The sequence below is a fragment of the Halichoerus grypus genome, chromosome 10 (genome assembly GCF_964656455.1).
Source record: "Halichoerus grypus chromosome 10, mHalGry1.hap1.1, whole genome shotgun sequence".
Classification (NCBI taxonomy): domain Eukaryota; kingdom Metazoa; phylum Chordata; class Mammalia; order Carnivora; family Phocidae; genus Halichoerus; species Halichoerus grypus.
This window is the reverse complement of record NC_135721.1, coordinates 36132735-36160279: the sequence shown is the minus strand read 5'-3', so window position 1 is coordinate 36160279 and position 27545 is coordinate 36132735. Positions and strand designations below refer to the sequence as shown.

At 42.7% G+C, this 27545-nt stretch overlaps 1 protein-coding gene across 2 annotated transcripts in view; it reads right to left on the bottom strand.

Annotated features, from left to right (window-relative positions):
• MERTK (MER proto-oncogene, tyrosine kinase) overlaps positions 1–27545 on the bottom strand; it is a 106010-nt gene that overhangs the window by 20661 nt on the left and 57804 nt on the right. For both annotated transcript variants that reach the window (XM_078056307.1, XM_078056306.1), the window contains exons 5-12: positions 25933–26019; positions 22013–22128; positions 16682–16865; positions 12613–12764; positions 7138–7291; positions 4807–4960; positions 2515–2600; positions 874–969 (exon numbers count right to left, since the gene is read on the bottom strand). In XM_078056307.1, the coding sequence (XP_077912433.1) occupies positions 874–969; positions 2515–2600; positions 4807–4960; positions 7138–7291; positions 12613–12764; positions 16682–16865; positions 22013–22128; positions 25933–26019 (1029 nt within the window). The remainder of the gene's footprint in view (positions 1–873; positions 970–2514; positions 2601–4806; positions 4961–7137; positions 7292–12612; positions 12765–16681; positions 16866–22012; positions 22129–25932; positions 26020–27545) is intronic.

The window sequence follows — 27545 nt, the reverse complement described above, 5'->3', positions numbered from 1 at the left end:
TACAGAACAACATGGCAAATGTTATTGACATTCATAAAGTAGAAATTCTTTTTTTTAAAACGATTTTATTTATTTATTTGACAGACAGAGACACAGCGAGAGAGGGAACACAAGCAGGGGGAGTGAGAGAGGGAGAAGCAGGCTTCCCGCTGAGCTGGGAGCCCGATGAGGGGCTTGATCCCAGGACCCTGGGATCATGACCTGAGCCGAAGTCAGACGCTTAACGACTGAGCCACCCAGGCGCCCCTATAAAGTAGAAATTCTTAATATCATTATCATTCATCCTAGTATCAGTTTGACAAATTAAATATGTATTTTCACTTTTGTTCCTATTTAACTAATTAGGAAAGTGCCCAAAACAGTAAACTTAAGACTTAGAGGTATTTAGAGTATATAGGAAACTGACCAATGGATTGCGTGCTTTTCTTTTTTTTTTTTTTAAGATTTTATTTATTTAACAGAGAGAGACACAGCGAGAGAGGGAACACAAGCAGGGGGAGTGGGAGAGGGAGAAGCAGGCTTCCCACTGAGCAGGGAGCCCGATGTGGGGCCCAATCCCAGGACCCTGGGATCATGATCTGAGCCGAAGGCAGACGCTTAACGACTGAGCCACCCAGGCGTCCCTGGATTGCGTGCTTTTCAATGAAGGAAGGGAATTAATATTTTTCAAGGGCCTACTGTCTGTGCAAGGCACTGTAGAGGTGCTTTTCATATGCCAAATTGGAGTTTCAAGAACCAAATTGTAAAATAGAACTGTTTGTATTGTAACTTAAAGTCACAAAATGGTACTTTACATAATAAATATACATATAAAAAAATACTGTAAACGGCTTACCTTCTTACCTCACATTTAAAAAGAAATAAACTGCTCACCTTCACCCAGGATTTTTCCAAGAATTAATAGATTCCTGTCAATCACAACATCTTCTAGTTTATTTTGCAGTTCCTCGCTGACTCCCAAGCTACGCACTATAACGGAGGGATAGAGTATGGATTAAGAGTTGTCAGTGTGCTCTCTTTCATTTGAATAGAATTAAAATGATATATATAGCCCTATCAAAGAGTTAAACATCTTCTCCATTTTGTACCCATGGCTCTCCCCCACAAAAAGTCTATAATAAAATATCACCCTTAATTCTACTATGATTAAAATGAGGAAAATGAATTCTTCAGGGCAAGATTAATTCTGAAGGATTATAAAAATCAGTACCACATTTCTCTTCCCACCACACAGTAGTAGCGACCAGCAATCAGATTTGTGGGGGGGGGGGCGGGGCGGGGGGTTGCCCTTGATTTAAAGGAATAAGGAAGATAGTCAGTAGGTACTTTCGAGTGCAGTATTTGCTCTTTTATCCCTAACTATAGTATATAAAAGAGCCATCGGCTTACCTCCCCTGTCCTAGGGAAGGAGGGCCAGTAACCACAGGAAACACAGAGAGAACAAGCTACCATCCTCATTATAATGACATAAAAAGTGCTAAATTCAGTACTTGCGGGAAAGTGGAGAATAAGATCTTCTATAATAAGGTATCAATATGCAGCACTGACAATAAGTGTTATCAATAAGAGGAATTAACCAATTCAATAACTCTTTGGCAAATGATTCAGTTTGTGCCATAGTTAAGAAAAGTAAAAAAATAAAAATAAAAAACATTCTACCTCGAACCAGTTTTTGTTTCATAGCGGCCTATTTTCTATCATACTTAGATTTGTTTTGTTGTTGTTTTTGTTTTTGGCAAGCATCCAGAAGCTTGAACTTGATAATATTTGCACATACTTTCTACACTGTTTCTTTTTTTTTTTTTTTAAGATTTTGTTTATTTATTTGACACAGAGAGACACAGCGAGAGAGGGAACACAAGCAGGGAGAGTGGGAGAGGGAGAAGCAGGCTTCCCGCTGGGCAGGGACCCCGATGCGGGGCTTGATCCCAGGACTCTGGGATCATGACCTGAGCCGAAGGCAGACGCTTAACCGACTGAGCCACTCAGGCGCCCCTCTACACTGTTTCTTAATTATTCAAGAACACAGCTGTCCCTTTATTCTCACTCTTCAAGCTAGAAGGCTCCATTTCGATTCAGCAAAACTCAAACCATAATTGTTAAGAAGTACATTGGAAAATTGTTCTCTGAGTTGGTTGCCACAGAAAAGCGGGAAATAAGCTCAGAGATTTATGTCACAATTGCTTTGCTGTCTTCTTTAGATCCCTGACCTCTAACCACATCTCCTATCACTGTGGTGAGTTCCTGTTTGTGGTGTTAGGAGTCTTTAACCCCGGCCACTTCACCTCAGGGCCCCCTCGAGAGTTCCAGTAAACCAGCCAACAGCAGAGCACATGGCAACGTCTGACTAGCTACTTGCTGGTTTCTGGTTTTTGAAGACCTTTTGCACATTAAAAATATCCATTCTTCGACTCCTTTGGCTTTTGTTAGAAATCTATTGATTAATTCGTTGTTCTCTCTTTGCTTTCAACTACTTTAACTTTTGCCAGAAAAAGGAAATGGACGTTAACTTACAGGTGAGTTCGATGGCTCGCCGACAGAAGGACTTCTTTGCTATGTAATTGACGACTAATTCCGAATCCTCCTCTGTGAAGGCATTCCTGGGTGAATAAAAATAAAGACATCTCATACTATAAAAAAAGGGCAGCCAGGACAAGTGCTGATTCCACAAGGATGTCACCAAGCCGCTGCCCGTTCAAACGCCTCTTTTATGACAAAGACATTTCCCACTGGGAGAAATACGTTTCTTTCCTTAGCTCTATTTCAGGCCTGCTTGGCAAAATCAAAGCAACTCTGTCCAAGTACCCTCAAGAACACAGAACAGCTGAGAAGCTCCCAGTGGTCAAAGCCATAACAGTCTGAGCAATAAAATAAAGTAGTATTGGATTATAATCCAAAGTATAAAATGAATATCCATGAGTCCATACTGATATGTTTATCACTGAATACATAAATGAGGTGGAGGAAGTGTAACTCCTCACCCTGGTAAGTGTGGGCTGTGCACGTTGACTTACTTCCAGAGAGAACAGTAAGGAAAGGGAGAAAAATAACCGTGTCCCATTTAAGTGACAGAATTAATGTTAGAACCCAAGCATCACGTCTTCTAGGCCAGTGCCTTCCTCTCTGTATGCCAGGCTCCCTGTCACCACAGGGCCTTTGCATGTACTGCTCTTTCTGGTTGTAATGTTCTTCCTTTTGTCTTTCACCTAATTAACTCCTGCTCTTTCTTCAGATTTTAGTTCAGGGATCGCCTCTGCAGGGAGGCCTTTCCTGACTTTCTCAATGCAGTCAAATTCACCTGTTATACACTTTTACATATCCCTTTATATAGGATTTAACACAGTTGCCATTTTATATTTACTTGTGTGATTACTGCTTGATTCTCCATCAACTGTGAGCACCTATGAGGGCAGGATCAGTGCCTGCTTTTGTTCACTCTTGTATCCCAGGTTATCACCTAGAAGGCCTTTAATACATATTACTGAGCTACTCTTAACAACTTCTGCAGAGGTTCTCTGCACCTGTTTCACAATGAGACTACAAACCACACCTAGATTCTGGGATGCATTTCAGTCAAGTATATGTTCAGGATTTAGATCAGATTTTGTCATTTCTTTAAAATAGCCATTCTTAGGGGTGCCTGAGTAGCTCAGTCAGTTAAGTGTCTACCTTCAGCGCAGGTCATGACCTCAGGGTCCTGGGATCAAGCCGTACTCAGTGGAGAGTCTGCTTCTCCCTCTCCCTCTGCCCCTCCCACCCCAATTGTGCTCTCTCTCTCTCAAATAAATAAATAAAACCTTAAAAAAATTTTAAATAGTCATTCTTAGAATTTACATACTAAGATATAAAAATTATAAGGATGGAATTAGTAAGTACTGAAGGTACCGGACCCTTAGGACTAGGAAGGACACAAATAAAGGGCAGTCGAGCCTCCACTCTCAAGCCCCCTCTCCATGCCAATGGAAAGTTTTTGAATGGAATGTTCTACTAGCATTCCTAAGATGCAGAAACAAACAAAGGTTGCTCAGCTCCCTCCAAAACAGTCACTCACCTTCCCTCACTCTGTCCCATTCCAGGCTGTTAACAACCTGCCTCTTACAGAATACCTCCTTCGCCCCATGAGTGATAAACTGGATTTCATGGAAATCCAAACTCACTACAGAGGCACTAGAGTAGAAAACGGAGTCAGAAACAAATGTGCACATATAGCCTTCTTTTCATAGGTTGATTTAACATACCTGCACATCTTTGTTGACACTTAACTACTGTCAGATGCATAGAAAATCAGAACAAGTGCCTCTTTTACACTGGAATGTGAAAATACAAAGTTTTTCTCTATTGGAAAAATCATTGATCATTACAGAAAATGTATAAAATACAGCAAAAAAAAAAAAAAGAAAACACAGAATCATCCCAACTAACACCATCCAGAATTGCTAATCTTTGTGGTGAATTTCCTTCTGGTATTTTTATCTATACATACATTTCATTTGTTTTTTAAAAATAATTAGGATTATTTTTAAGACTGCTAACAAAACCCCTCATTTTACAGCAACCAAGTTTGAGTACTGAAGGCCTATTGATGCTCTTCTCTGTAAATGAGCCCCTTTCAAGGCCGGCTTCCACCGCTGGTTGTCTCTGTTGCACTGGCCTAAGCAAGGAAGCTGCCTGCCCCCAGGATGTACACAAGATAGGACCCCCAGCTGAGTACAGTGTGAGGAGCTGAGCCAGCAGGAAGGCATTACCCGTTGGCAGAACAAGCACATGAGACCATTGAGCAAAACATTTTAAACTGGGGAGACTTACCCAAACTTTGTCTCCTGGATTCTTTTTCTGATGATCAGAGAAATATATAAAACCAACCCAATCAAAACAAATCCACAAAAGCAACCAAGGATGATGAGCAGAGGATCTGTGTTGCCAGGCGCTGGGGTTGATGAGGGGGCAAAATCTACCCAACCTAGTAAAAAACCAATAGAATCCGTTGAAAACATTTCTCTGGGATCCAAAATACATAAGAAACACTGGCTTGTAAAAGGGAAAGAAGAGAGTCAAAAGCTCTAGAACTTAGTCCTTTTATATTCTGTGGCCTACACATGCAGGCAGTCCTCACTCTGATGGTGCAGGCTGAGACCAGGCACAGTGATCGTAATAATTAACGGGTGACTCTCTTCACGTCTGTTATGAACGTATAAGGAATTGAAAGAAAAATGGCAAAACTCATATTTATCTGGTCTACTGTAATTTAAAACACTAGAAATACTGAGAATTAAAAGACTGTATTTCTTTGTAAAAAGCTTATCAAGAGTAGTTTGAATAGTACCTGTCTTCTTCCAGTCATATAACTTATGATATGGCAAGACTATATTTTCTGTACCCTGGAGAATTTTCATACTCCTTTCTGGGTTTGGATTCGTTCCCCACGTTTTAGCCTTTGTGCTTTCAAAACTGTGAACTATCTCTGAGCATTCCTTTATATGAAGATTTTTGCTCGCGTAACTTCCTCGGGGCCGTCTTCCTTTTTTTTGGCATGGCCCCTATGCTCACGTTGTAAAGTCACCTTCGCCGTGTTCCCTGGCCGCAGAGCTCGTCCGTCACGTGGCAGCCGTGTCTGCATTCCCACAGTCAGCTGTGTCTTCCATATCCAATTCCAATTTCACTTCAACGCTTACATGCTTCCTATCCTTGTCGCACTTCATCTTTGTTCACTGACTCCCTCTTTCAAGGACTTATTTTTATCAAGTGTCGTGTGGGTGTGTCCTGGGAGATAAGGAGGCAACATGGCTGTAGATCTTCCAAATGCATGTGATTTGAATCACGGAAGTGCGGCGTCCAACCACCGAGAGACTTTGAGACGAGTGACAAGACCAGTCACGATCATGACGTGCATCTGTTATTTACATAGTGGTTTGCAGTCTGGACAGCTGGTGGCGAAGTGTACGCTTCACGCAATTACTCACACACACTACATGATGGTAACTCAAGTTCGGACCATGTCATTGGGGAACTGGTGTTATTTAACCCAACTGTGGTAGCTGAAATGTGTGCACGTTCGAAACGTGCAAAGCAAGGATTGCTGGAATAGCACAGCTTTGTAAAATGTTGGAGAGTTTCCCATGTATGAGGATGAAAGCTTTGTCTTCTTAAACTCTGATTTTTTTTAACCCATGCCCTTAGAATGAGAATCTCATTGTCTCTGAATTTCTACCAGGGAGACACTCCTTGCTTGCCATCACTGGTTTCTAATGTTCCCTAGGTATAGAGCCCATGGGCTGCAGAAACTGTAATATGGCTCCCTTTTAGCACGTTTGAGGGTCACTAGAACACACAGACAGGAACTCAGTGGTCCACTCCTAAGTCCTGTCTGCTGCAGGTACAAAGAGCCTATTTGGCAAGAACTTGTAAATGCAAAAATCACACTGATAGAGATGCCCGTGCATGGAGTTTATGACAGCAGTTTAATATCAAGCGACCCAGGGGAGTGAGAGTCAGAACAAAGGGGGCTCCCCTGGTCTATGGAAGCAAGTACAGCATCTGGGGCCAATGGGGCATCACAGGGGCAGCTTGCCAAAGGATACTCCAGGAACATGCAGAAGACGGCACACAGGGTTGAGCATTTAGCTCAGTGAGCCCCATGCCGTGTAAGGACAGCTTCTGTAGGTAACACTTCATGTTCTGTACCGATCAATCATGAAGCACGTCAGCAAGGCTTGAGTGAGTAATAACCGTACTGCTTAAAACACAGAAAACAAACACTAGCCATAAACAAACAGTGTCCATTATAGAGAGCTAAGGATTGGCCCTACCATAGCCTATCCAACGTTTGGTCACGAATACATCATTGAAACTAAATTCAATAGGTCAAGTCAGATTTGGTATTCCGAAAGGACTCACCCTCCTCGTAACTTAGTACCACCATCAATAGTAATGGTAGTGGGAGGACTCACAGGTATCAGTGCTCTGTGAAGTGTGTTAGCATATCTTTCTATGAAAAAACTATCTTCATCATCGCCAAAATTTCCTTCAGTCTTTGTGTTTCATTCTTAAACCAGATGCCCATCCCACGGGTCAGTCTGGCCATCTGTGCATTGCTGGGCCTGACACATTCTATCAGCCGATAAGGAACCCGGCTCTCACCGTGTGCAGGGATGAACATTTTCACTGGGTCACTGAAAGGCCCGACTCCCCCCTTGGTGATGGCGGCAATCCTCACTGTGCACGTGGCGTTGTGGACTTGAACAGAAATCTGAGCGCGGCTGCCATTCTGGCCAACTTCTTCAGACAGCTCTTTCTGGGGACAGAAAAGGAAGGAAGGGAAATGAAATCCTGAGGCGCCAGGGGCACGTCGCCTGCTTGCCCACAGTTCCTCTGAGGGAAGTCGCCCCACCCACACCCCAGGGAGCAGCGGCTGTGTTTCCACCACATCCCTTCCTCGCTCAGGCCACAGCTAACAGAACCAAAAGGTGGGCAGGGACACAGAATGGGCCGGCAGCCACCTCAGGCCTCGGGGCCTGGGCCAACTAAGGCTATGAGGGCATGGCACTTAGAATGGTCAGCAAAGAAGCCTCTGGATGAGAGGAGCATGCCGCAGAGGCAGCCGGATGGCAAGAGCAAGGCTGGCTCCTTGAGCCCCCCGCCTCAGAACTGCCACAGCCTAACGCCCAAGAGCCACACTGTACCTTGACCTTGACCGCCTGCCAACTTCCCTTGAGCAGGAATGGGCTCCTGTTCCTTGCAATTATAAGAGTTCTGGCTAAAATCCACATTGAGGAGGGCACGGACACTGTTTTTTTTTTTTTTCCCTCCCAGTGTGATACATGCACAATTTTCTCAAATTTCGAAAATCTGGTTTCACTTTTACTTATTTGGTTTTATAACCACTGCCATGCAACATGCGCCATGAAAACATAGGGGAAAATGATTTAAAGAAACAAAACAAAACAAAACAAAACCCAACCAGACCTGAGTGCTTATATAACATTTCCTCTTTGTTTCCAAACCTTGACGATGCTGTCCTCTGGCATAAGAAACTAATTTTATGTTGGGGGCTGGCTTTTCAAATGGGAACTGGAGGGCTGGTGAAGGCCGAAAGCAGGCCCCAGGAACCTGTCTTTAATCTCTGCATTTTGGAGATCTGATTTCACAGAGAGAAAGAGAGAAATGTCACACCACATGGGTGGGGCACAGATATCACGAATCATAGGGAGCAGGGGCCTGGTTTGGGTGGCAGCTTTATTCCCTGATCACCCTGTCTCAGGCTGATCACTTCTAACTGGTGCGGGGTGGGCCCAGCTCAGCCCTTAGGGAAGAGGGCAGTCCCAACATTCGTGACCAAGGGGGCTACCTGGGTCAGCCACCCAGAGACTTTCTAAATCCAAATAAGCAGTGTCCATCAGGACTCAGAAATAACTTCAGACAAGGGATGAAAGGGGAAAATAGGGCTTTAAAATTTTTTGGCTTTTCTATTCCCCTGGACTGCGTGCCAAGGAGATTTGTCACTGATTTTTTTTTTTTTATTAATTAAGTGAACAAAATAATAAGTTACAATTTTTTGGTATAATCAGGCAATATCTTTTTTTTAGAAATAGAACATTTTATTTATGGCAAACCCAGTTTTGATTATGAGTTTGTTGGCATTCTCTAATGGGGGGGGGATCCTCAAGTAGAGCAACTCCATGGTCCAAACCCACACAGTCACGGAGCCCTGCAGTGAGTCCGGCTGGCAGCTGAGAAATAACATGTCTACCTCACAGTTTACTACCTAACGGCTCCTGAAAGTGCAGAAGGTGTCATGCCTGACGAGGGCCATTGGGCCCACTTCCAGCCTCATGCTTTTCCATCTGCTGGGACTCAAATATAATACATCATTTGTGAGAATTATCTCAAAAGTAGAGGACGTGCGTAACTGTGAAAGGATTAAATCCCTAGAGGAAGAGAAATCCTAAATCAAAATTATCCTTTTGGAAATAAACATCATAGTAGTTGATAATATCTATTCGCTTCGGGCCTATCACTCACTATGAAAACCCAGAGAAGGAACTTAGAAATTTCCACCTCCCGTTCCTTCAGTGCATTAACAGTGGTGATCATCGTGGCTGTTGCTGTCATCATTCTGAATCTCAAAGTATGGGAATGATGCCAGACCCTGCTTACAGGTAATACGTTTTGGAAATGCATAAAGAATTGTCCCATTTTAGGTGTGGACCTATACTAAATGCTGAAGTAGTGATTAGAAAGATATATGATAAATATTTTAGTAGCGGTGTAAAAATTTTCTCTAAGAATATCCTTAAATGATAGTTTAAAAATGATCCCTGTTTTTATTTATCTTATTTTTTTTTTGAGAGAGAGAGAGAGAGCGCATGCATGGGTGCTTGAGTCTGACTGGGGAGGGGAGGAGCAGAGGGAGAGAGAGAACCTCAAACAAGCTCTACACTCAGCACGAAGGCCGACACGGGGCTCGATCTCACGACCCTGAGATCATGACCTGAGTGGAAATCAAGAGTCAGACGTTTAACAGACTAAGTCACCCAGACGCCCCCAAAATGATCCCTGTTTTTAAAAAATGGATGTAATTTATCCATAGTCTATTGATGCCAAATACATGTGACCATATCCCTATCCCCAAGTATTTATTTTAATTTCGATTTTGAAATCTGACAAAGAAATCCATTTAAAATCAGACACGGGTAGGAGCCACCCCTGTGGGGATTCTCTCTTTCACTGTCAGGGTGCAGAGTGCACAAGGGGTGGCCATTTCCCTGGCATGAGGTGGTTGGGTCCTGGGGCACACGCCGTGGGCTAACTGCATGGTCCTCATTCCGTGAGCTTTCATCTCTACCATGAGGACTTAAAATCTAAGAGCCTTTTCAGGTAATAATCAGATTTATAATATGACATCTAATCACAACTTTATCTACACAGAAAACATGTGGGCCGTGTCTGTTGCGGAAAGTAATAGCATATCTTTGGAGACATGGTTTCTTTTTTTTCCTGTGTGGCACTAGAGTCGGTCAGAGCTACTGCAGTGGTATTTGTTTCTAGTTTTTTTTTTTTTTTTTTTTTTAAGATTTCATTTATTTATTTGACAGAGAGAAACACAGCGAGAGAGGGAACATAAGCAGGGGTGAGTGGGAGAGGGAGAAGCAGGCTTCCCACGGAGCAGGGAGCCCGATGCGGGGCTCGATCCCAGGACCCTGGGATCACGACCTGAGCTGAAGGCAGACGCTTAGCGACTGAGCCATCCAGGCGCCCTGTATTTGTTTCTAGTTATCCAAAGACTTTAATTAATCTCCCAACTCTGCAAGAATGTAATTCATAACTGTAATTAAGAATAAAGGCCCACCATGGGCGTCAGCACTTGCTCCTGACTTTTGGATTTTGAGCTTGGATTTGGAATGCAAGGGATGTAAAGAAAAATGGAACCAAAAGAGGTCGATATCTTCATCAAGATATAGTAAATGTGTGTACAGTAAATATCAGGAGTTTCTTAGTCTGAAAGTGACATAACAGGTGGGGATAACAAAGGTATAAACAATAACCCACCCAAAGATCACTTCTAAGAAAGTTCTGAAATTGTATACAAAAAAACCGCCCTTGTGAGAGTAACCCCTGGGAATATCTCCAAAAATATCCAATTCCCTTGCCTGGCATAAAGAAGATATACCTTTAGTGCGAGTTTTCTAAAAATGGAAATGAAAGGACAGTTTTGAGAGATGAAGTTGTGTCTACCTCTTGCCCTCCTAAAATGAAGGGAGTTCAGGAGACAGAGGTGATTTCAAACTTCACTTCGGGCAGGGGTTTTAGGATCCTCCCGGGGTTGGCTTTTCTTCAGTGTTTTTCTTTGCCTCCAGTGGCGGCCCATGAGCTCGAAGCTAAGCTGCCTCAGAGAACGTTATCCTAAGGAAAGGGAGCCACTGAGTCTTTTGTTGTCACGAGACCGTCATGATGCACCAAGTATAGCATGAGTACAATGCAAATGATGTTCTCACTGGGATGATCCAGCATCTCTAAGGAGGTAACGGCTGGAAAGGTCACAGCCCTGACTGTGGCAGTATTGTTCTCGCCGCATGAGGGGTCGTTCTGAACAAAGGGCAACAAGCATGCGCAGCGCAGCGGGGCGCGGGTGGCATTTAGGGCGTCAGGCTCTCTGCTGCGTCATCCACGAGGCTTTCCTCACTCTCGCCCTTCAGCACGCCTCAGCTCCAGAGGTCCCCTCCAAACAAGCAGCTTTCACCCACGCCAGAAGGAGAAGTCAAAAGGATGACCTGCAGCTCTTTAAACAAAACTGGTTTTTTTTAGCCCTCTCAAGTGTCTGCTGATAATTACTATCTTCTGCCAACCAGAGAAGAATAAAATCCTACTGAACCAAAATACAATGATTGGACCTTCAGGGAGTGTTCAGGGACTGTTCACAATTTAGCATTGTGAAAGGGGCTTGTCGCTGAGAGAGGCATTTAATTCCCCTGATTCAGCCAGTGTGGAAATACAGTTAGTCAAATAAGCACCCTGCACAGAAGCCTTAGGACCAAAGACCAAGAAACGAGAGGCTTTTCTCGTAGCTGCAACACTCCTGAGCAGGGGTTTGACTTGTACAAACAACATCCTGTTATCACTCTGAGGCACAAAAAGTCATGGACTTCAAGCCCTCTTCCTTTTCCTCTATTCCATCACCTACTGCTTCTAAGAATCTGATAGGTAAACTGAGTTAGGAAAAGAAGAATAAATCCCAACTGTCCTTTGGGAAAAGAGCAGTTTCGGTAAAAGCTGGATGACGTGAGGTTGCAAATGACTTAAACAAAGCCTGGACGTCATCCGTGGGGGCAGCTGTTGACTCTGTCCCCCTCTCCCGCCAAGCAGCTGTACTACTTTCATGAGATGCCCCACATACATGCTACGAGGATGCTAAAATCTGATCTATCCCCAGGGCCAGGATGATCAGGCAGAAGTCGGCTTTGCATGATGGTGGTAAAGAGACGGTCCTGATGATGGAGTCAGTGCGCCTGCCTTTCCAAGGATGCTCTGTGTCACAAAGAAGTCAATGTCACCTCAATTCTCTTCCTTTCCCAAGTGGGAAGGAGACCAGTGTGGGAGCTGCCTACCCACCCACATGCAGGCATCGTCCCCACTTCTGTGGAACTGCATAAAGACAACCTGTTGCTGACTTAACCCTGTCCCCTGGAGTCTGGTTACCCCTTGCCATTCTCTATGAGGCTGGAGTTCTTCCCTGACAATCTTCTTCAGAAAAGCATCCTCTGGAATTTCCAAGAGGCTATGAATGGCTGGACTGCTAAGCCATACAGCTTCTTGACCTTCTGCTTTGGTTATCGCAGTAGTTCTCAACTATCTTCCTACAAGAGCCCAAGTTCCCAGAAGGCACGAATCAGGTGATAACAGAGATGGGTCCTACACATATTTACTGAATACATAAATGAACGGACGAGTGAGTGAGTGAGAAGAGCCCCAAGGATTCCCTGGATTTTGTAACTATTCAGTGACAGATGCCTCAATCAATAATTCCTGGTCTTCTCACAACAAAACGAAAGCTCCTACAACAGTATTAAATGAGCAAACCCAAGGAGACAAGCGAACTCCTTCAGAGGGCAGACTTACGGAAGTGTCTGCACTCTGCCACACGTGAGATATCCGGTAGCCCAGCAGTTCCCCAGCCTGCCGCTTAATTGGAGGCTTGATCCATCTGACGTCCACCTTGTGACTAGATTCATTCAGAAACACACTGATGTTCGAAGGTGCTACTGAGGGGGCTGCAAAAGAAAGAAGAAAGAAAGATGAAGAACCACAGAGAAAAGTACACAGAGGTACTCTCTCTTCTCAGTTTCTGAATGTTTGGTTTTCGAATGTTCTATGGAAAGCATTCAAATGAGACTGGGATTAATAGCAGATTTTCACCCTCTTTCCAATTAAGGAGCATTGAAATGCTACATGAGTTTTTATTATTTTTCAAAGATTTATTTATTTATTTATTTTAGAAAGAGAGAGAGCACATGAGAGCAAGTGGGGAGAAGGGCAGAGGGAGAGAGACGATCCTAAAGCAGACTCGGTGCTGAGCGTGGAGCCCAACTAGAGGCTGGATCCCAGGACCCTGAGATCATGACCTGAGCTGAAACCAACAGTCAGCCGCTTAACCAACTGCGCCACTAGGCACCCCTGAAATATGACATGAGCTTTTAAAAAGTAAGCACTTTCCAAACTAAAATCACAAAGACAAGGAAAGGCAGGGAAGCAGGTGGGTGGTGCTCATGGACTCCTCCTGGGGAAACAAAGCAGACACAACTTGAACAGTGTTCTCCAACAGTAACCTGTGGGGTGGAAGGTCAACCAGACTGACTGGAGATCAAGTCTGTGTCATGTGAGATGTACACGGCAGGGAACACTGCAGAGCTTAGAAGGGAGCCACCACTTTAAAGTCCAAAGGCAGGTTACTGAAGGTCTGAGCTGAGCTAATCAGTCAAAAGATTTTACAAATGTATATATGCATATTATATGTAAGACATCTCATTACTGAAGATCAGAGGATTAATGGTAATGCCTGGATGTCAAAATGTAAAATTTAACTCTGGTTTTCGCTCTCTGGTTTATAGTAAGCTCTGCTTAAGTCACATACTCACTTATGTCAAAATGTCTGTTATCTCTCACAAGGGTACAAGGATAAAAGTTATAGCACTTTGAAAAAAATGTATGTATGTATTATATATGTACAGAATAATTTGGGAAACAGGTCAAGGTCATTACTAGATTACTTTTTGGGAGCAAGAAACTTGACTATGTCTATTAAAATTGAAAATAATATGGGGGCTCAGTTGGTTAAGTGTCTGACTCTTGGTTTCCGCTCAGGTCATGATGTCAGGGTCGTGAGATCAAGCCCCACGTCAGGCTCCATGCTCAGCGCAGAGTCTGCTTGTGATTCTCTCCCTCTCCCTCTGCCTCTCCCCCGCTTGCACTCTCTCTCTCTCTCTCTCTCAAATAAATAAATCTTAAAAATAAAACTGAAAATAATATGCTCTTTGACCAAGTATTTTATTTCTAGGAATTTAATCTAAAAAATTCTCCTTAGGTAGTATTACATTTACTGAAACATAATAATGATAAAAAGGAATAAATGTAATGCTCAGTCAATAATTATGATGTAATGAATTTCGATACATTTTCCGATGGAATACTTACTACCCAGCCACTGAAAAGAATTAGGTAGATCATGTGTACTGATATGAAAAAATATCTTATGGAGGGAAAAATCAAATTGCAAAAAGGTATGTAATAACAATCCATTTTAGAAATAAAAAATGTTTTATATATACATATAGAAAGAATAAAAACAATCGCAATAATACATACCAAACCATTGCCTACAGTTGTATTTAGAGGAGATTAAGTTATATATTTCCAATATGCCTAAAAAGAAAACAAAAGTGTACTCTAACCTTCATTTCTGCTTAGGAAATGTCACACAGCTAAAGCTGTGTTATGAACGGAGCCATACGGTTTCAAATTGGTTGTAGAATTTATGGATAAACATGGCCAACTCAACATGTCTTTATGTCTGCTCCTCCTGAAACCCCTCTATGATGACAGGAAGGAATTTAAAACAGTATAAACTCATAAGGTACAGCAGAGTCAACAGTGGAAAGGAAATGTCAACATATACTCGAAAGCTGAAAAGGAGATGCAGAAGGTATAATTAATTCAGCAAACCTGTTCTCTCCAAAGGACGTGGAGAGGCTCAGAAGCTGTGGGCCCAGGTACTGAAACTGGAAGATTGAAAGTTTGACCGGGAAGTAGCTAGTCCTCAAGATCCCTCTAACCTATTCCCACACCTAGGTACGCCTTCCAAATCCCCCTGGAGACAGGATGCTGTTTTAGTCTCCGAATTGAAAAGCCTTTGGACTTGGGGCACTGCCAGGATGAAGGCACAATGAGAGGCCAGACAGACAACTGGGGAAATAAGTGGAAGTTTGTACAATGAATGAGGAGGACTCTGCCTCACTCCTCCTCCCTCATCTGGCTCCTAGAGCATCGGCGGCCATGTTTACCTTCCAAAGGTGGGGAAACAGGCGACTTCTTTGCTAGAGAAAGTGAGTGAGGAAAGTGAGGAAAGAAAACCAATACTGACACTTAGGGGTGTCCAAAACAAAACACTTAGATCACTGCCCATTAAATAGAAGGATATAAATAAGTTAAAAAGGAGGAGGAATCAAAGATGTATCACATATTCAAAAGAAAGCTAAAATGGCTATATTAATATCAAAGTAGATCGCACAGAAAATAATACTACCAAAGATAAAGGAAGCAATCTCATAATGAGAAGGTGGCCAATTATTAGGAGAGCACAGTAATATTAAACATTTATGCATAAAACAACAGACCTTCAGAATGTTTAAGGCAAAACCGGCTAGAGCATCAAAAAGAAATGGATAAACCCAAAATTGTAACTGCAGATTTCAATGTCTCTCTCTAAATAATTGATAGAAGTAGGCAGAAAAGCAGTAAGAATATAATTTGAAAAACACTATCAACCAACTCAACCAAGTTGATATTTATAGAAAACTCCATATAGTAAGAGCAGAATACACATTCTCTCCAAGTGCATACCATACATTTATCAGGAAAGACGTGTTCTGGGCCATAAAAAGAGTCTCAATATATTTAAAAGTATTCAAGTGATACAGATTATGTTCTTGGGCACCAACAGAGCGAAATAAAAAATCAGGAATACAAAGACTTCTGGAAAACCCCAAAATATTTGGAAACTAAGTTATATAGCTAATTAACTAATGGGTCAAAGAAGAAGTGAGAAAAAGTGTTTTTGAACTGAATGAAAATGAAACACAGCATATAAAAACCGTTCTCAAAGGCTTTTCTTTATCATTTGAGAGAAAAAGATATTTTACAGTTTTGGCACTAGAGTGTCATTTTGTGCAAGGCTTATGCCCTAAAGATTTCTGATCCTGACCTATCTGCCCTTGCCCCCCACTATCTGTATTAAGACTAGAGCACTGACTAGATGAGGCCAGAGTTAAGGGCAGGAAAGACTGTTCTAGCAATCTAGAACTCTAAGTTGGGAAAGAACAGAAACTGTGGATTTGAATTTAACATAAATACAATATTCACAGAAGAAAACAAAAATCTCAGAAATCAAAAATAGCACAATGGAAAATTCTTTACAGTTTAAAGATATAAATAAAATTTGCTATGAGCAAGATAGCATAGAGAGAAACTACTTCATAGGGCTTCTCTGAGGATCTAATAAAATAATCCATGCAAAAAAAAAAAAAATCCATGCAAAGTACCTAATGTGGTGCCGGGCACGTGGTGTTTGGTAAACATTAACCATCTTCACATTCATTATTTCTTGAATTTGATGCTACGATTAATAATTTTTATATTATTATATTTTAATTCAAAATAACATATGCCATAGAGTGTGTTGCTATTATCTTCCTATGTAAAAGAACATGTTATCTGTTCACAGTAAGTGTGAGTTTTGTCACTAAATAGAAGGAAATGTCTTCTTCCCCATTTTCAATGGCTACCTCAATAAAATTCTCCTCCAGAGACAAAGATCAAACAAAGCAAAGTTTAAACTCTAAATCAGGTCACCGGGAAGGATTTGTTTAATCACATGCCATTAGGGGCAATATTTATCCTGAACTCCAGGAATTACCTCCTTCAGTCGTGCTGGCCAGAATCCAAGGGCTCATTGCAGACCAGCCAATTTCATTCGTGCAGGACACACCAATGCTGTAATTAGCCAGCGCTTGCAGCTGCTCAATTTGATACAGATGTGGTGAAGCAGAGGTGTTAAAAATCATGACCGAGCCATTACTCAGCGGATCAACTTCCTTGACCTAAGTGAGGAGTAGAAATGTGGACGAGGCATTAGTAAGGTGGTGGGAATGCCAGACACAGAGCGCTCGTCTGTTCGGTGCACGTGGCCCTTCCTCTCCACCGAGGGGAAGTAGCTGCTTCCTTTCGGGCCACACACTAATTTCCCCACCAGCATTACTGTGTGTTACTCATGCTACTGGAGCAGCCCCCGAGGACCTGAGCAAAATGCCTAAAATAAGCATTCTCACTGTGGCAGGTAACAGAGCAAATGATGATCTTTATCATATTATAATGATGGTAATTTATATTATAATATGAAATAAGAAGAAGTAGCCCTTCCTTTCTCAGAACCACCTCAATTCTTGATTTCTTCTTTCAGCTGTTTCACAGAATATGCTCCAAAGACAACCGACATCCTACGTGGAGGCAAAACCTAAATAGTATTTCCTATCTGGCCCTTTACAGAGAACATTTCCCAAATCCTACTGATGGATGGGATACGGGATTTCTGTTTTTATTCTGTATTTCTCTTCATTATGCAAGCTGATGAACTCTGCTCGTGCCTCGAGGTAAATTTTAGCATGTCCTTTTTTTTTTAACCCCTACTTCCACCCCAATATCAATTCAAGTCCAAAAGCATATGCAGAGAATGTACGTTTTCTGACATTATTTGGTGGGAAGATATAGGGAAGAGTCATTTGTACCTCACCCAACAAACTTTTCTCCAAATCTCATTAAAACACCTCGGCTCTTTCCTCTGAGTTCTTTCTCTTCATCTTTCCCTCTGTAAGCTCTACCAGTCTCTCCGCATCCCTCTCCAGATGTCCCCTGTACACACAAGCAAAAATCTAGACCTAGGCCAAACTTCTACCTTTTCCTTTAAGCATAACCTCCTGTCTGGGAATGGGGACAAGGGAGAATGCTTTTTTTTTTTCCACTATATGTTTTTCAAAATTTCTACAATATGTATTTCTCTTTTCTCAGAAAAGAGAAAATGATATTGAATAAAACACAAGTAACCAAAAGTAATTGGGGAAACAAATCTTAAACCCTGTATATATTCCTAATAATAACGGGCTTGCAGTCATGGGGTGTGGATACACAATGCTGTTATTTCAGGATATATGTGTTGAAATTTAGGCCATGGGGCCACAAATAACATTTTGGAATTCCAAATCCCCTAGTGGATACCACGAGGGTGGCGTTGGGGCCAAGTCTCACCTCTGACTCAGACCCGCAGACTCCACTGGGTGACAAAAGTACCAGCTGGCCTGAGGAACCACCAGAGAAGAAAACAAAGAGTTACGTGCTTATCTTGGTGGTGGCTGTTGGCAGAACTTACTTTTTGTTTCTCCACTTTAGAGTATGCACCTACTTCCTGGTGACCAACCCCTGAAACTAAGGTGGAGGAAACCTTTGGCTTTCCACCCCTGCCCCATTTCCGGAGCAATGTGTGGAGCATTTCCAAGCACAGGGACGCACTTTGAGAACACACTGCTGGAAGAAGACAGGGTTTCTATAACAGTCCTTCTCAGTGGGTCCTAGGGGAAAAGAGGGCATGAAATAGCAAGAAGTACGTGGGAGAGTTAAAAATAGAAATGGAGTATGCAGCCCAAAAATGGGTGAAGAAAGGAACTAACATCAGGACCAAAGGAAGTGAGAGGGTGTGTCCTGCTAGTGCGTGGATCTGAATCTTGTCCAAAACATTCATTTGTTACCAAGTCAGAGTTTAAAATTGTAATGGGCTGGGGATGTGCTACAAAACTATGCTTGGTTCCCTCAGAAGTGGGAATATATTGTTAATGTGCAGAATATAAAAGTCTAACTTCTAGAGCCAGTCCTGACTAATCCTGCTAGGACCAGTCAGAGAAAACAGGATAGCCAGTTATATTTGAATTTCAGATAAACAACAAATAATTACATGTACAGGTATGTCACAACATTACTCCTATAATTTAACTTGTAAAATAACTGTATTCTTATGGGTGAAAGGAGGCTGAGCTAGCTGGTGGGGCAAAGACAGAATAACCATGTCTGGCACCACAGGATCCAAGGTGGGCAAGGAAGGCCTGCAATTTGATAGTCACTGGATGATTTTTCACTCATGCCATGGCTGCCCAAAGCCGAGGCGAAAAGAGAGAAAGCAGGTGATGCTTATGTATGATCATCTTCTACCTTCAGGGGTGACCTGATGTTTTCAGACCTTCCTACCACCCTACTCTGTCTCATTTCCACCCTGAGACCTACTCTCTCAAGGTGGGGGCAGAACTCGTCCTCAATATCTCCCCGAAGGCAACCATACTCATGTGGGCAGGAGCCTCATGTCTTCTTGGACTCTTCATACAGCTCAGCAGCAGTTTTAAAAAGGGCTGGTCCATGCTTCAGTTATATCTACATAGATCTATATATCTATATCTATATATAGATGGGATTGAAGGGAGAAACAGACAATTCAAAAATAATAGTTGAGACACTAATTCCCCACTTTCAATAACAGATAAAACCACTCCGCAGAAGATCAACAAGGAAACAGAAGAAGTGAATAAGACTATAAACTAACTAGATCTACCAGACATATAACATTCTACCCAACCACGGGCGAATATACCTTCCCCTCAAGGACACACGGAACATTCTCCAGAGAAGAACAAATGCTAGGCCATAAAACAAACCACAATAAATTTAAAAGGCTGAAAATCATATTAAATATATCCTCCAAACACAATGGAATAACATTAGAAATAAGCAAAGGAAGAAAATTTGAGAAATTCATAAGTATATGAAAATTAAACAACATACTCCTGAATAACCAATAATAAAAAAAAAGAAATCACAAGGAAAATAACAAAAAAACTTGAGATGAATGGGAAAAAGCCCCCAAATACCAAAACCTATGTGATACAGCTAACACAGTGCTTAGAGGGAAATGTATAGTATAAAGGCTTATATTAAAGAAGAAATTTCAAATAAATTACCTAGCCTTCTACCTTAAGAAACTGAAAAAAAAAAAAAAAAAAAGAGCAAACTAACCCAAAGCAAACAGAAGAAAGGAAGGGAAGACTCAAATTATTAAAATTAGGAATGAAAGAGGGGACATTACTACTAACCTCAAAGAAAAAAAAAAAGCTTTTAATGGATTATTATAAGCAACTGTATACCAACAATTAGATAACCGAGAGGAAATGGACACATTCCTAGAAACACACAAACTACCAAAACTGACTCAAGAAGAAATAGAAAATCTAAGGAGATGTATACCAAGTAAAAAGGTTGAGGTAGTATTCAAAAAACTCTCTGCAAAGAAAAGCTCAGGACCAGATGGCTTCACGGGTGATTTCTATCAAATATTTAAAGAATTAACATCAATCTTCCACAAACTCTTCTAAGAAATATCAGTTGAGGGAACACCTCCCAACTGATTCTATAAGGGCCAGTATCACCCTGATACCAAGACCAGAAAAAGCTAACACAAGAAAACTATGGACCAATAGCTTATATGAGTATTGACATGATTAGACAATGGTGATGGTTGCACACCTCTGTGAACATACCAAAAAGCATTATACACTTTATTTTTAAAAGTTTATTTATTTAAATAATCTCTACACCCAACGTGGGGCTCAAATTCACGACCCCAAGATCAAGAGTTGCATGCTCTTCCGACTGAACCAGCCAGACGCCCCAACACTATATACTTTAAATATATAGTGGGTGAGTATTATGGTCTGTGAAATATATCTCAGAAAAAGCTGCCCAAAAAAGAGGATATCCCTGGTGAGGACTTTGTAGACACAATAAGAATTCCTAACACTTACCAGCCCTTAGGAGGTTTACAAATAAAGTTGGGCAAGAATTAAGCAAAGCTAGAGTTGGTGGGGTGCGGTTGGAGGCTATTTTGGGGATAATAGGATGTTTTCACTTTCCAGAGAAGGAACAGCTGTTAGACAAGAGTGGGAAGTAATAAAAACAGAGAAACTAATTGTTTGGTATTAAAAACATCTGGTTGTCAACATATACTATTCTTTAGAAGTCACTGCTTCAAGTTGAGCTGGCATGAATGGCAGTGTCAGGTTAACATGTTTTCAGCTAGTAAGACCAGACATTTATGAAACTAAGAATAATTTCTGACCCTACTGTATGACAACATACAGGGCAGAATGCATTCATGTTTTCAGTGGATAATCCACACATGTTCAACTACCTGCTCCCACAAGCAATGTCTCTTCTGAGACACGGATGAGCAGATGGTTCTGAGCACTGCTTTTGGCATCAGAACTTTCTGGGTTTGCCACTTTACGGGCTCTGTGAGCACTCTGAGTCTGCAGTGCCGGTGTGGGTTTGGTTTTTTTTTTAAGATTTTATTTATTTATTTGACAGAGAGATAGAGAGCACAAGTAGGCAGAGCAGGCAGAGGGAGAGGGAGAAGCAGGCTCCCCACAGAGCAGGGAGCCCGATGCGGGGCTCGATCCCAGGACCCTGGGATCATTACCTGAGCTGAAGGCAGACGCTTAACCGACTGAGCCACCCAGACACCCCTCTGGTGTGGGTTTTAAGTAAGATAATTGTGAGCTACACTTTCCATTTTAATGAAATTAACACTCAAAGCAGAGCCTACATCATGGCAAGGTATCATTTTAGGATGGCTAGCCGGTATTTCTTACAGCATTATTTCATACCAATTTTGGGTAGTGGTTAAAAAGGGGAAAGACTTTGCAAGGCCTCTAATGCCCAGGTTGTTCTGGCAGCCAGGGGCCAAGGTGCTACATTTGACAGCAAAAATGACCCATCTCCTGCTTGCCTGTCCTTCATGGCCACTAGCCCAGGAGGAGCCAGGTTGAGGAGTACTTGGCTTCCCGAACTCCTGGTCACAAGCCAGTCCTAATTTAGGGGTGTGTTTTTATATCTTAAAAATTAATTCTCCCTCGTCTCATGATGTTCTATCCTAGAAACCTGTTTCCCTTCTGGTTGGGCCCTGGACCATGAGCAGAAAGGAAGCAGCATCCCGGGGCAGAACACCATAAAATGGGGCATGTGCGGTGGACACTGAGCGGGGAAGAGGTCAATGGACTTCTGAACAGAGGTGTTGAAGGCCTCGGCACTCATCCTCAGGAGGAAGGAAAATCAGGTAGGCCCTCAGAGCACTTCCCTCTTCATCTTGCAGGTTTACCTGAACGCTGCAATTCCGGAACGGGGAGTATCCATCAAAACCCGGGACCCAGGAGATAAGCAGGCTGTTTGCGGTGCTGTTGTAGACACTGACTTCAGTTGGTGGGGAGGGAATTGCTACACAAAAACAAAGACACACATACAAACACAGTTATAAACCATAGGTGGCCACAGCCACCAAACGCAATATCAAGCCTGTTTCTGTTTCTTAAGATTAGGAAAATTCGACCCAAGTTTTAAAAAGAAGCCACATTATGCCAAGACTAAGCATATAACTTATAGACAGGTCTCCCGTGATAGGATGGTTCTGCCTGGGCCAGAGGAGTGGAGCACAGACCTGCTTTCCTGCCCACTGATAAAGTGAGGCCTTAGCTGGAAAAGGATGTAGAGACGTCTATTTCCTTCACTGAGCTCATGGTCACTACCCTACTGCATGCAGGCATGTTGCTGGGTGCCGCTCTGCATGGGGACAAAGAGCCATGGCCCTACTCTTGTGCAGCTCTTGGTTGGAGAGGAGGGGAGACCCATATTACCTGATGATGAGAGAGCCCCACGCCGGGAAGAGAAGGGTACTATGGGGGCATGAGTGCGGGTGTGTGGTGGAGCGGGGAGAAGATTTCCAGGCCAAGGAAACAGGTGAGAGTCAGTTCAAGCAAAAGAGCCAACTGCATCTGCTGGGAGTGGAGGCAGGTAATACCATAAGGTGTGCAATGACCCTGGCCACGTGTGGGACATGGCTAGGTATCTTAATTCAAATCTAAGAAGGATCTGAAGTTTGGGGATCTTACTTTATGCTAATTTTAATTTTCTTTTCTTTTTTTTTTTTAAGATTTTATTTATTTAGGGCACCTGGGTGGCTCAGTTGGCTAAGCGACTGCCTTTGGCTCAGGTCATGATCCTGGAGTCCCAGGATCGAGTCCCGCATCGGGCTCCCTGCTCAGCAGGGAGTCTGCTTCTCCCTCTGACCCTCCCCCCTCTCATGCTCTCTATCTCATTCTCTCTCTCAAATAAATAAATAAAATCTTTAAAAAAAAAAGATTTTATTTATTTGACAGAGAGAGACACAGCGAGAGAGGGAACACAAGCAGAGGGAGTGGGAGAGGGAGAAGCAGGCTTCCCGGTGAGCAAGGAGCCCGATGGGGGCTCGATCCCAGGACCCTGGGATCACAACCTGAGCTGAAAGCAGACGCTTAACCGACTGAGCCACCGAGGCATCCTGCTAATTTTAATTCTTAATTAATAGTCATAATCACATTTCTAAGCAGAAATGATGACTGTTGTTTTTGCGTGCTTCCTATGGGCCAGGACGTTATGGACTTCGCTTTGTTTAATCATCACTGGAACCCTGTCACAGAGGTGGCCTCACGATCCTCATTTACGGATGAGGATACTGAGGATCAGAGAAGGTAAAAACTTGCCGAAGATCACAGAGCTCGTAAGCAGTAGAACGGGGCCCTGAACTCAGGTCTGTCTGAGCCCGGAGCTCGTGTCCCTCAGTAGGACACTGGAGGCTGGTTGCAGGAGGCAGCAAGCACGTTAGCGTGAGCACCAGCAGGGACTGGGGAGTCTGGTTCCTGCCTGGCTGGCTGTGTGGCCCCGGCCACAGTCAAATGCCCTTTCTAAACTCTGTTCCTTCTTCTATTAGTGGGGATGGTAGTAGCACTGCTCCATGGGGCTGAGGGGAAGATTAAAAAGGTAACACAAGGAGGAGGGTTGGGGGAGGTGTGCTGGAGGAGGTGAAGCAATGACAGGGTGGGCAGAAGACCGGGGGAAGGAGAGCTGGGACCATGAGAAGTGCGTGAGGTACCATATTCAGGAGTTTCTGTTTACTAGTAGACACACAGCTTGGTGAGTGGGAACGAATCAGCATTTTGTTCGACTCACTTCCCTAAATAGATCACTTGTAGAATTGTCCTAAAATGTCTGCCTTTCCAGATCGTAATTTGGCCACATATATTATAGTTAAAAAGGGATTAGAAGAAGGAAGTCTTGGTTGCGTTGACATAAATGTTTAAATAAATGAAATGAAAACCAAAAACATAAGGTTTCAAAAGAGGACTGATAAAAAAAAAAAAAGCTAAGTTCTGTGTGAAGCATAAAATTTTAAAAAGTGTCTCTCATTTTACAAATAAATTTTAAGGTGTTTACACTTTATGAAAATAGTCTTGAGGCGCCTGGGTGGCTCAGTCGTTAAGCGTCTGCCTTCGGCGCAGGTCATGATCCCAGGGTCCTGGGATCGAGCCCCGCATCGGGCTCCCTGCTCGGCGGGAAGCCTGCTTCTCCTTCTCTCACTCCCCCTGCTTGTGTTCCTTCTCTCACTGTGTCTCTCTCTATCAAATAAATAAAATCTTTAAAAAAAAAAAAAGAAAAGAAAATAGTCTTTATAAATTTACGCCTACTCATGAATTCCTGAAATTCCCAACATATCTTTTGAAAATTGTAATAATGAGACTCATAATGAGGAAGTTATACACTTCCTCCGGGAGTAAGTTTCAGTTTGCTCTTTTTTTTCTTCCAATGAACTTTTAGAAAATGCCTCATCACCTTCATCTAGTTGATTTGCTGAAATGAAACATCAGCACCTTTTTATTTTTTTATTTTATTTATTTACTTTTTAAAAGTTGGCTCCATGCCCAGTGTGGAGCCCAATGTGAGGCTTGAACTCACAAACCTGAGATCAAGACCTGAGCTGAGATCCAGTCAGACGCTTAACCGACTGAGCCACCCAGGCGCCCCCATCAGCACCTTTTTAAAATATGACTTCTTTGTAAATTGAGTCCCCTGCTGTGTACCTAACTTTTAACTCATTATTAAACACATTCTGCTTTTTCCTTGTGCTGTATCCCTAAGACTAAGACCAAAAGGAATATGGAATCAATATTTGCTTCTCGATATTTAAATTAAGAACAAGTAGGGCGCCTGGGTGGCTCAGTTAAACATCTGCCTTCGGCTCAGGTCATGATCTTGGGGTCCTGGGATGGAGCCCTGAGTTGGGCTCCCTGCTCAGCGGGGAGTCTGCTTCTCCCATTCCCTCAGCCCACCGCCCCCCACTCATGCTCTCTCTCACTCTCTCAAATAAATAAATACATAAATAAATAAAATATTAAAAAAAAACCAAATACTAAAACATAAAATTTGCTTGAGTTTCTCTGAGAGAAGGTAAGAAAGATGATTTGAAAAGGGATAAAATGACAGTATATTTACTTTCACGTTTCGGGTTTAACTAACTTCGATCCCACAAAGGGAGAAGGAGGCAGATGATTGGATTGGAATGTCTCCACTAGCATGGGGACCTTCAAAGACAAGTCTTCCATTATGTTATATCCCAGCTCAGAGGCGATAAGGAGATTAGGAGGCAAAAGCACAGGAGCTCCGGGCTCTCCCCTTCCATCTCTCCTCTCGCGGGGGGGGGGGGGGGGGGGTTGGGGGTTGGAGGGGTGTGTGGAAATGGGACGGACTCGCTTCAGCCCCAGCTGCCTGGTAAGGACAGAGCCCATTCCTTCAATCGATGCCCTAAGCCACCCCCACCCCTGGGGGCTCTTTAACGGGTAATGGGGACTAGTTCAAGGTGGGAGAGGGAAAGGTGAAAACAGGAGCTAAGAAGATCGAGGGTAGACATCTCAGCCTATTTTCTCAGACTGAGCAGAACTAAACGAGTTAACGTTTATCAAAGACTTATGCACCAGACACCATTTTGAGTGTTTTTACTGTCATTATCTCATGTAAGCCTCAAAATTATGTAGATTCTGTAATTATCCCTATTTTATACTGAAGCTAGGGAGGTTAAGTGACTTGTCCCAGGTCACAAAGAAAGTCAGTGGGGGAAGACAGGGCTCAAACCCAGGTAGCTGGCTGCAGAGCTCATGCTGTGTCCCCTGACCAGCTCCCAGAACATGCCCGAGGCTTGGCCCTGGTGCTTACCTTTGATGTTGATCTGCACACCCTTGGACACGGTCAGCCCTTTGTCATTGTGGGCCTCACAACTGAAGACTGCTGTCTCGGTCAGACCTGGAAATGGAAGGGGACTCGTGAGACCAGGCTCACAGAGAAACAGGCTGTAGTTCACCAGAATCCTACAGTTGTCTTAGCATTCTTTCACTTTTTGGTTCATTGCCTCAAGCCATAAATGCAAAGTTAATTTTAAAACTATGCCGGTGGCTGAAAAACAAACTTGGGATTAAACCCTAGCTACCGGGAGCAAGTCAACCGTGGGCCTAAGACACAGCTGTTCTTCATTTAAGTGCTTTATTTTTCCCAGATGGTGAGATGTTAGGTAACAAAAGCAGTAATATTTAGACTTAAATTTCTGCAAGAGGGGGGACGCCTGGGTGGCTCAGTCGGTTAAGCGTCTGCCTTTGGCTCAGGTCATGATCTCAGGGTCCTGGGATCGAGTCCCACATCGGGCTGCCTGCTCAGCGAGGAGCCTGCTTCTCCCTCTGCCTGCCACTCCCCCTGCTTGTGCTTCCCCTCTCTCTCCCTACTAAATAAAAAAAAAAAAAAAAAAATCTTAAAAAAAAAAAATTTCTGCAAGAGGGTATAGGAATTGCTGGCCCCAATATCAAGAAGACTGCTTTCTGAGGCTCATCTGGACAATCCCCTGCCGCTTAGCCACACAGTACATACTACATCACATACTAGTGACATTTCAGGATACCAGACATAGCAGGATAAAAGTCACAGTGCTTAAAAACCTCAGATGATCTGTTGTAATGAATCCTTTTTTAACAGTAAAAATTAGTCAGTTCATAAAGAATTATTACGTAAGCACAAGATATTATTATTACTTGAAGAGAAAACACTAGTGCTGAATGAAGAAAAATTCTACCATTTCAGAGGTTTGAAGACATCTTAGAAATGAAAAAAACTAGTTGACTTATTAATTTTAAATAAAAAGGAGGAGAGGTAATCCAGATACTGGTCTCTAATACTATTTGCCAATAAAAGGAACCAGAACACCTTAGAGAAATGGCTGATTCTCAGATTGGAGCAGGAAACAGATAAGATGAGTACAAACACCATGCAACACACACACACACACAGACACACAGAGACACGCACACACACACACACACACACACACACACACACACACAGAGTGATGGGGGAATGACAGAGACATAGAAGCCAACTGAAAGAACTCCTCCTAATAGCCAAAGCTGGAACGGTTTACATGAAAATAAATGAAGTAGCATTGAATTGTAACCCAAAATATAAAATAAATATTCACAAGCCTATACTGATGTAAATACATGATTAAATAATGGGGAGGAACAAACAAGTCTCCCATGCAGAAGAGTTCCAAATAATTTATGTGGATTCTCAAGGGGGAGGACCGTAACTCCCAACCCCTTAAACGTGGGCTGCACATAGTGACTTCCTTCCAAAGAGGACAGTATGAAAAGGAAATCAAAGCGAAACTTTATTTTATTTTTTTTAAACTTCAGAGTGGAGAAAACGATAAACACTACCTTGGCCACATGACCAAGGTCAACACCACTAAGTCACGTTGACAGAATGTATCCTTGATATGATGT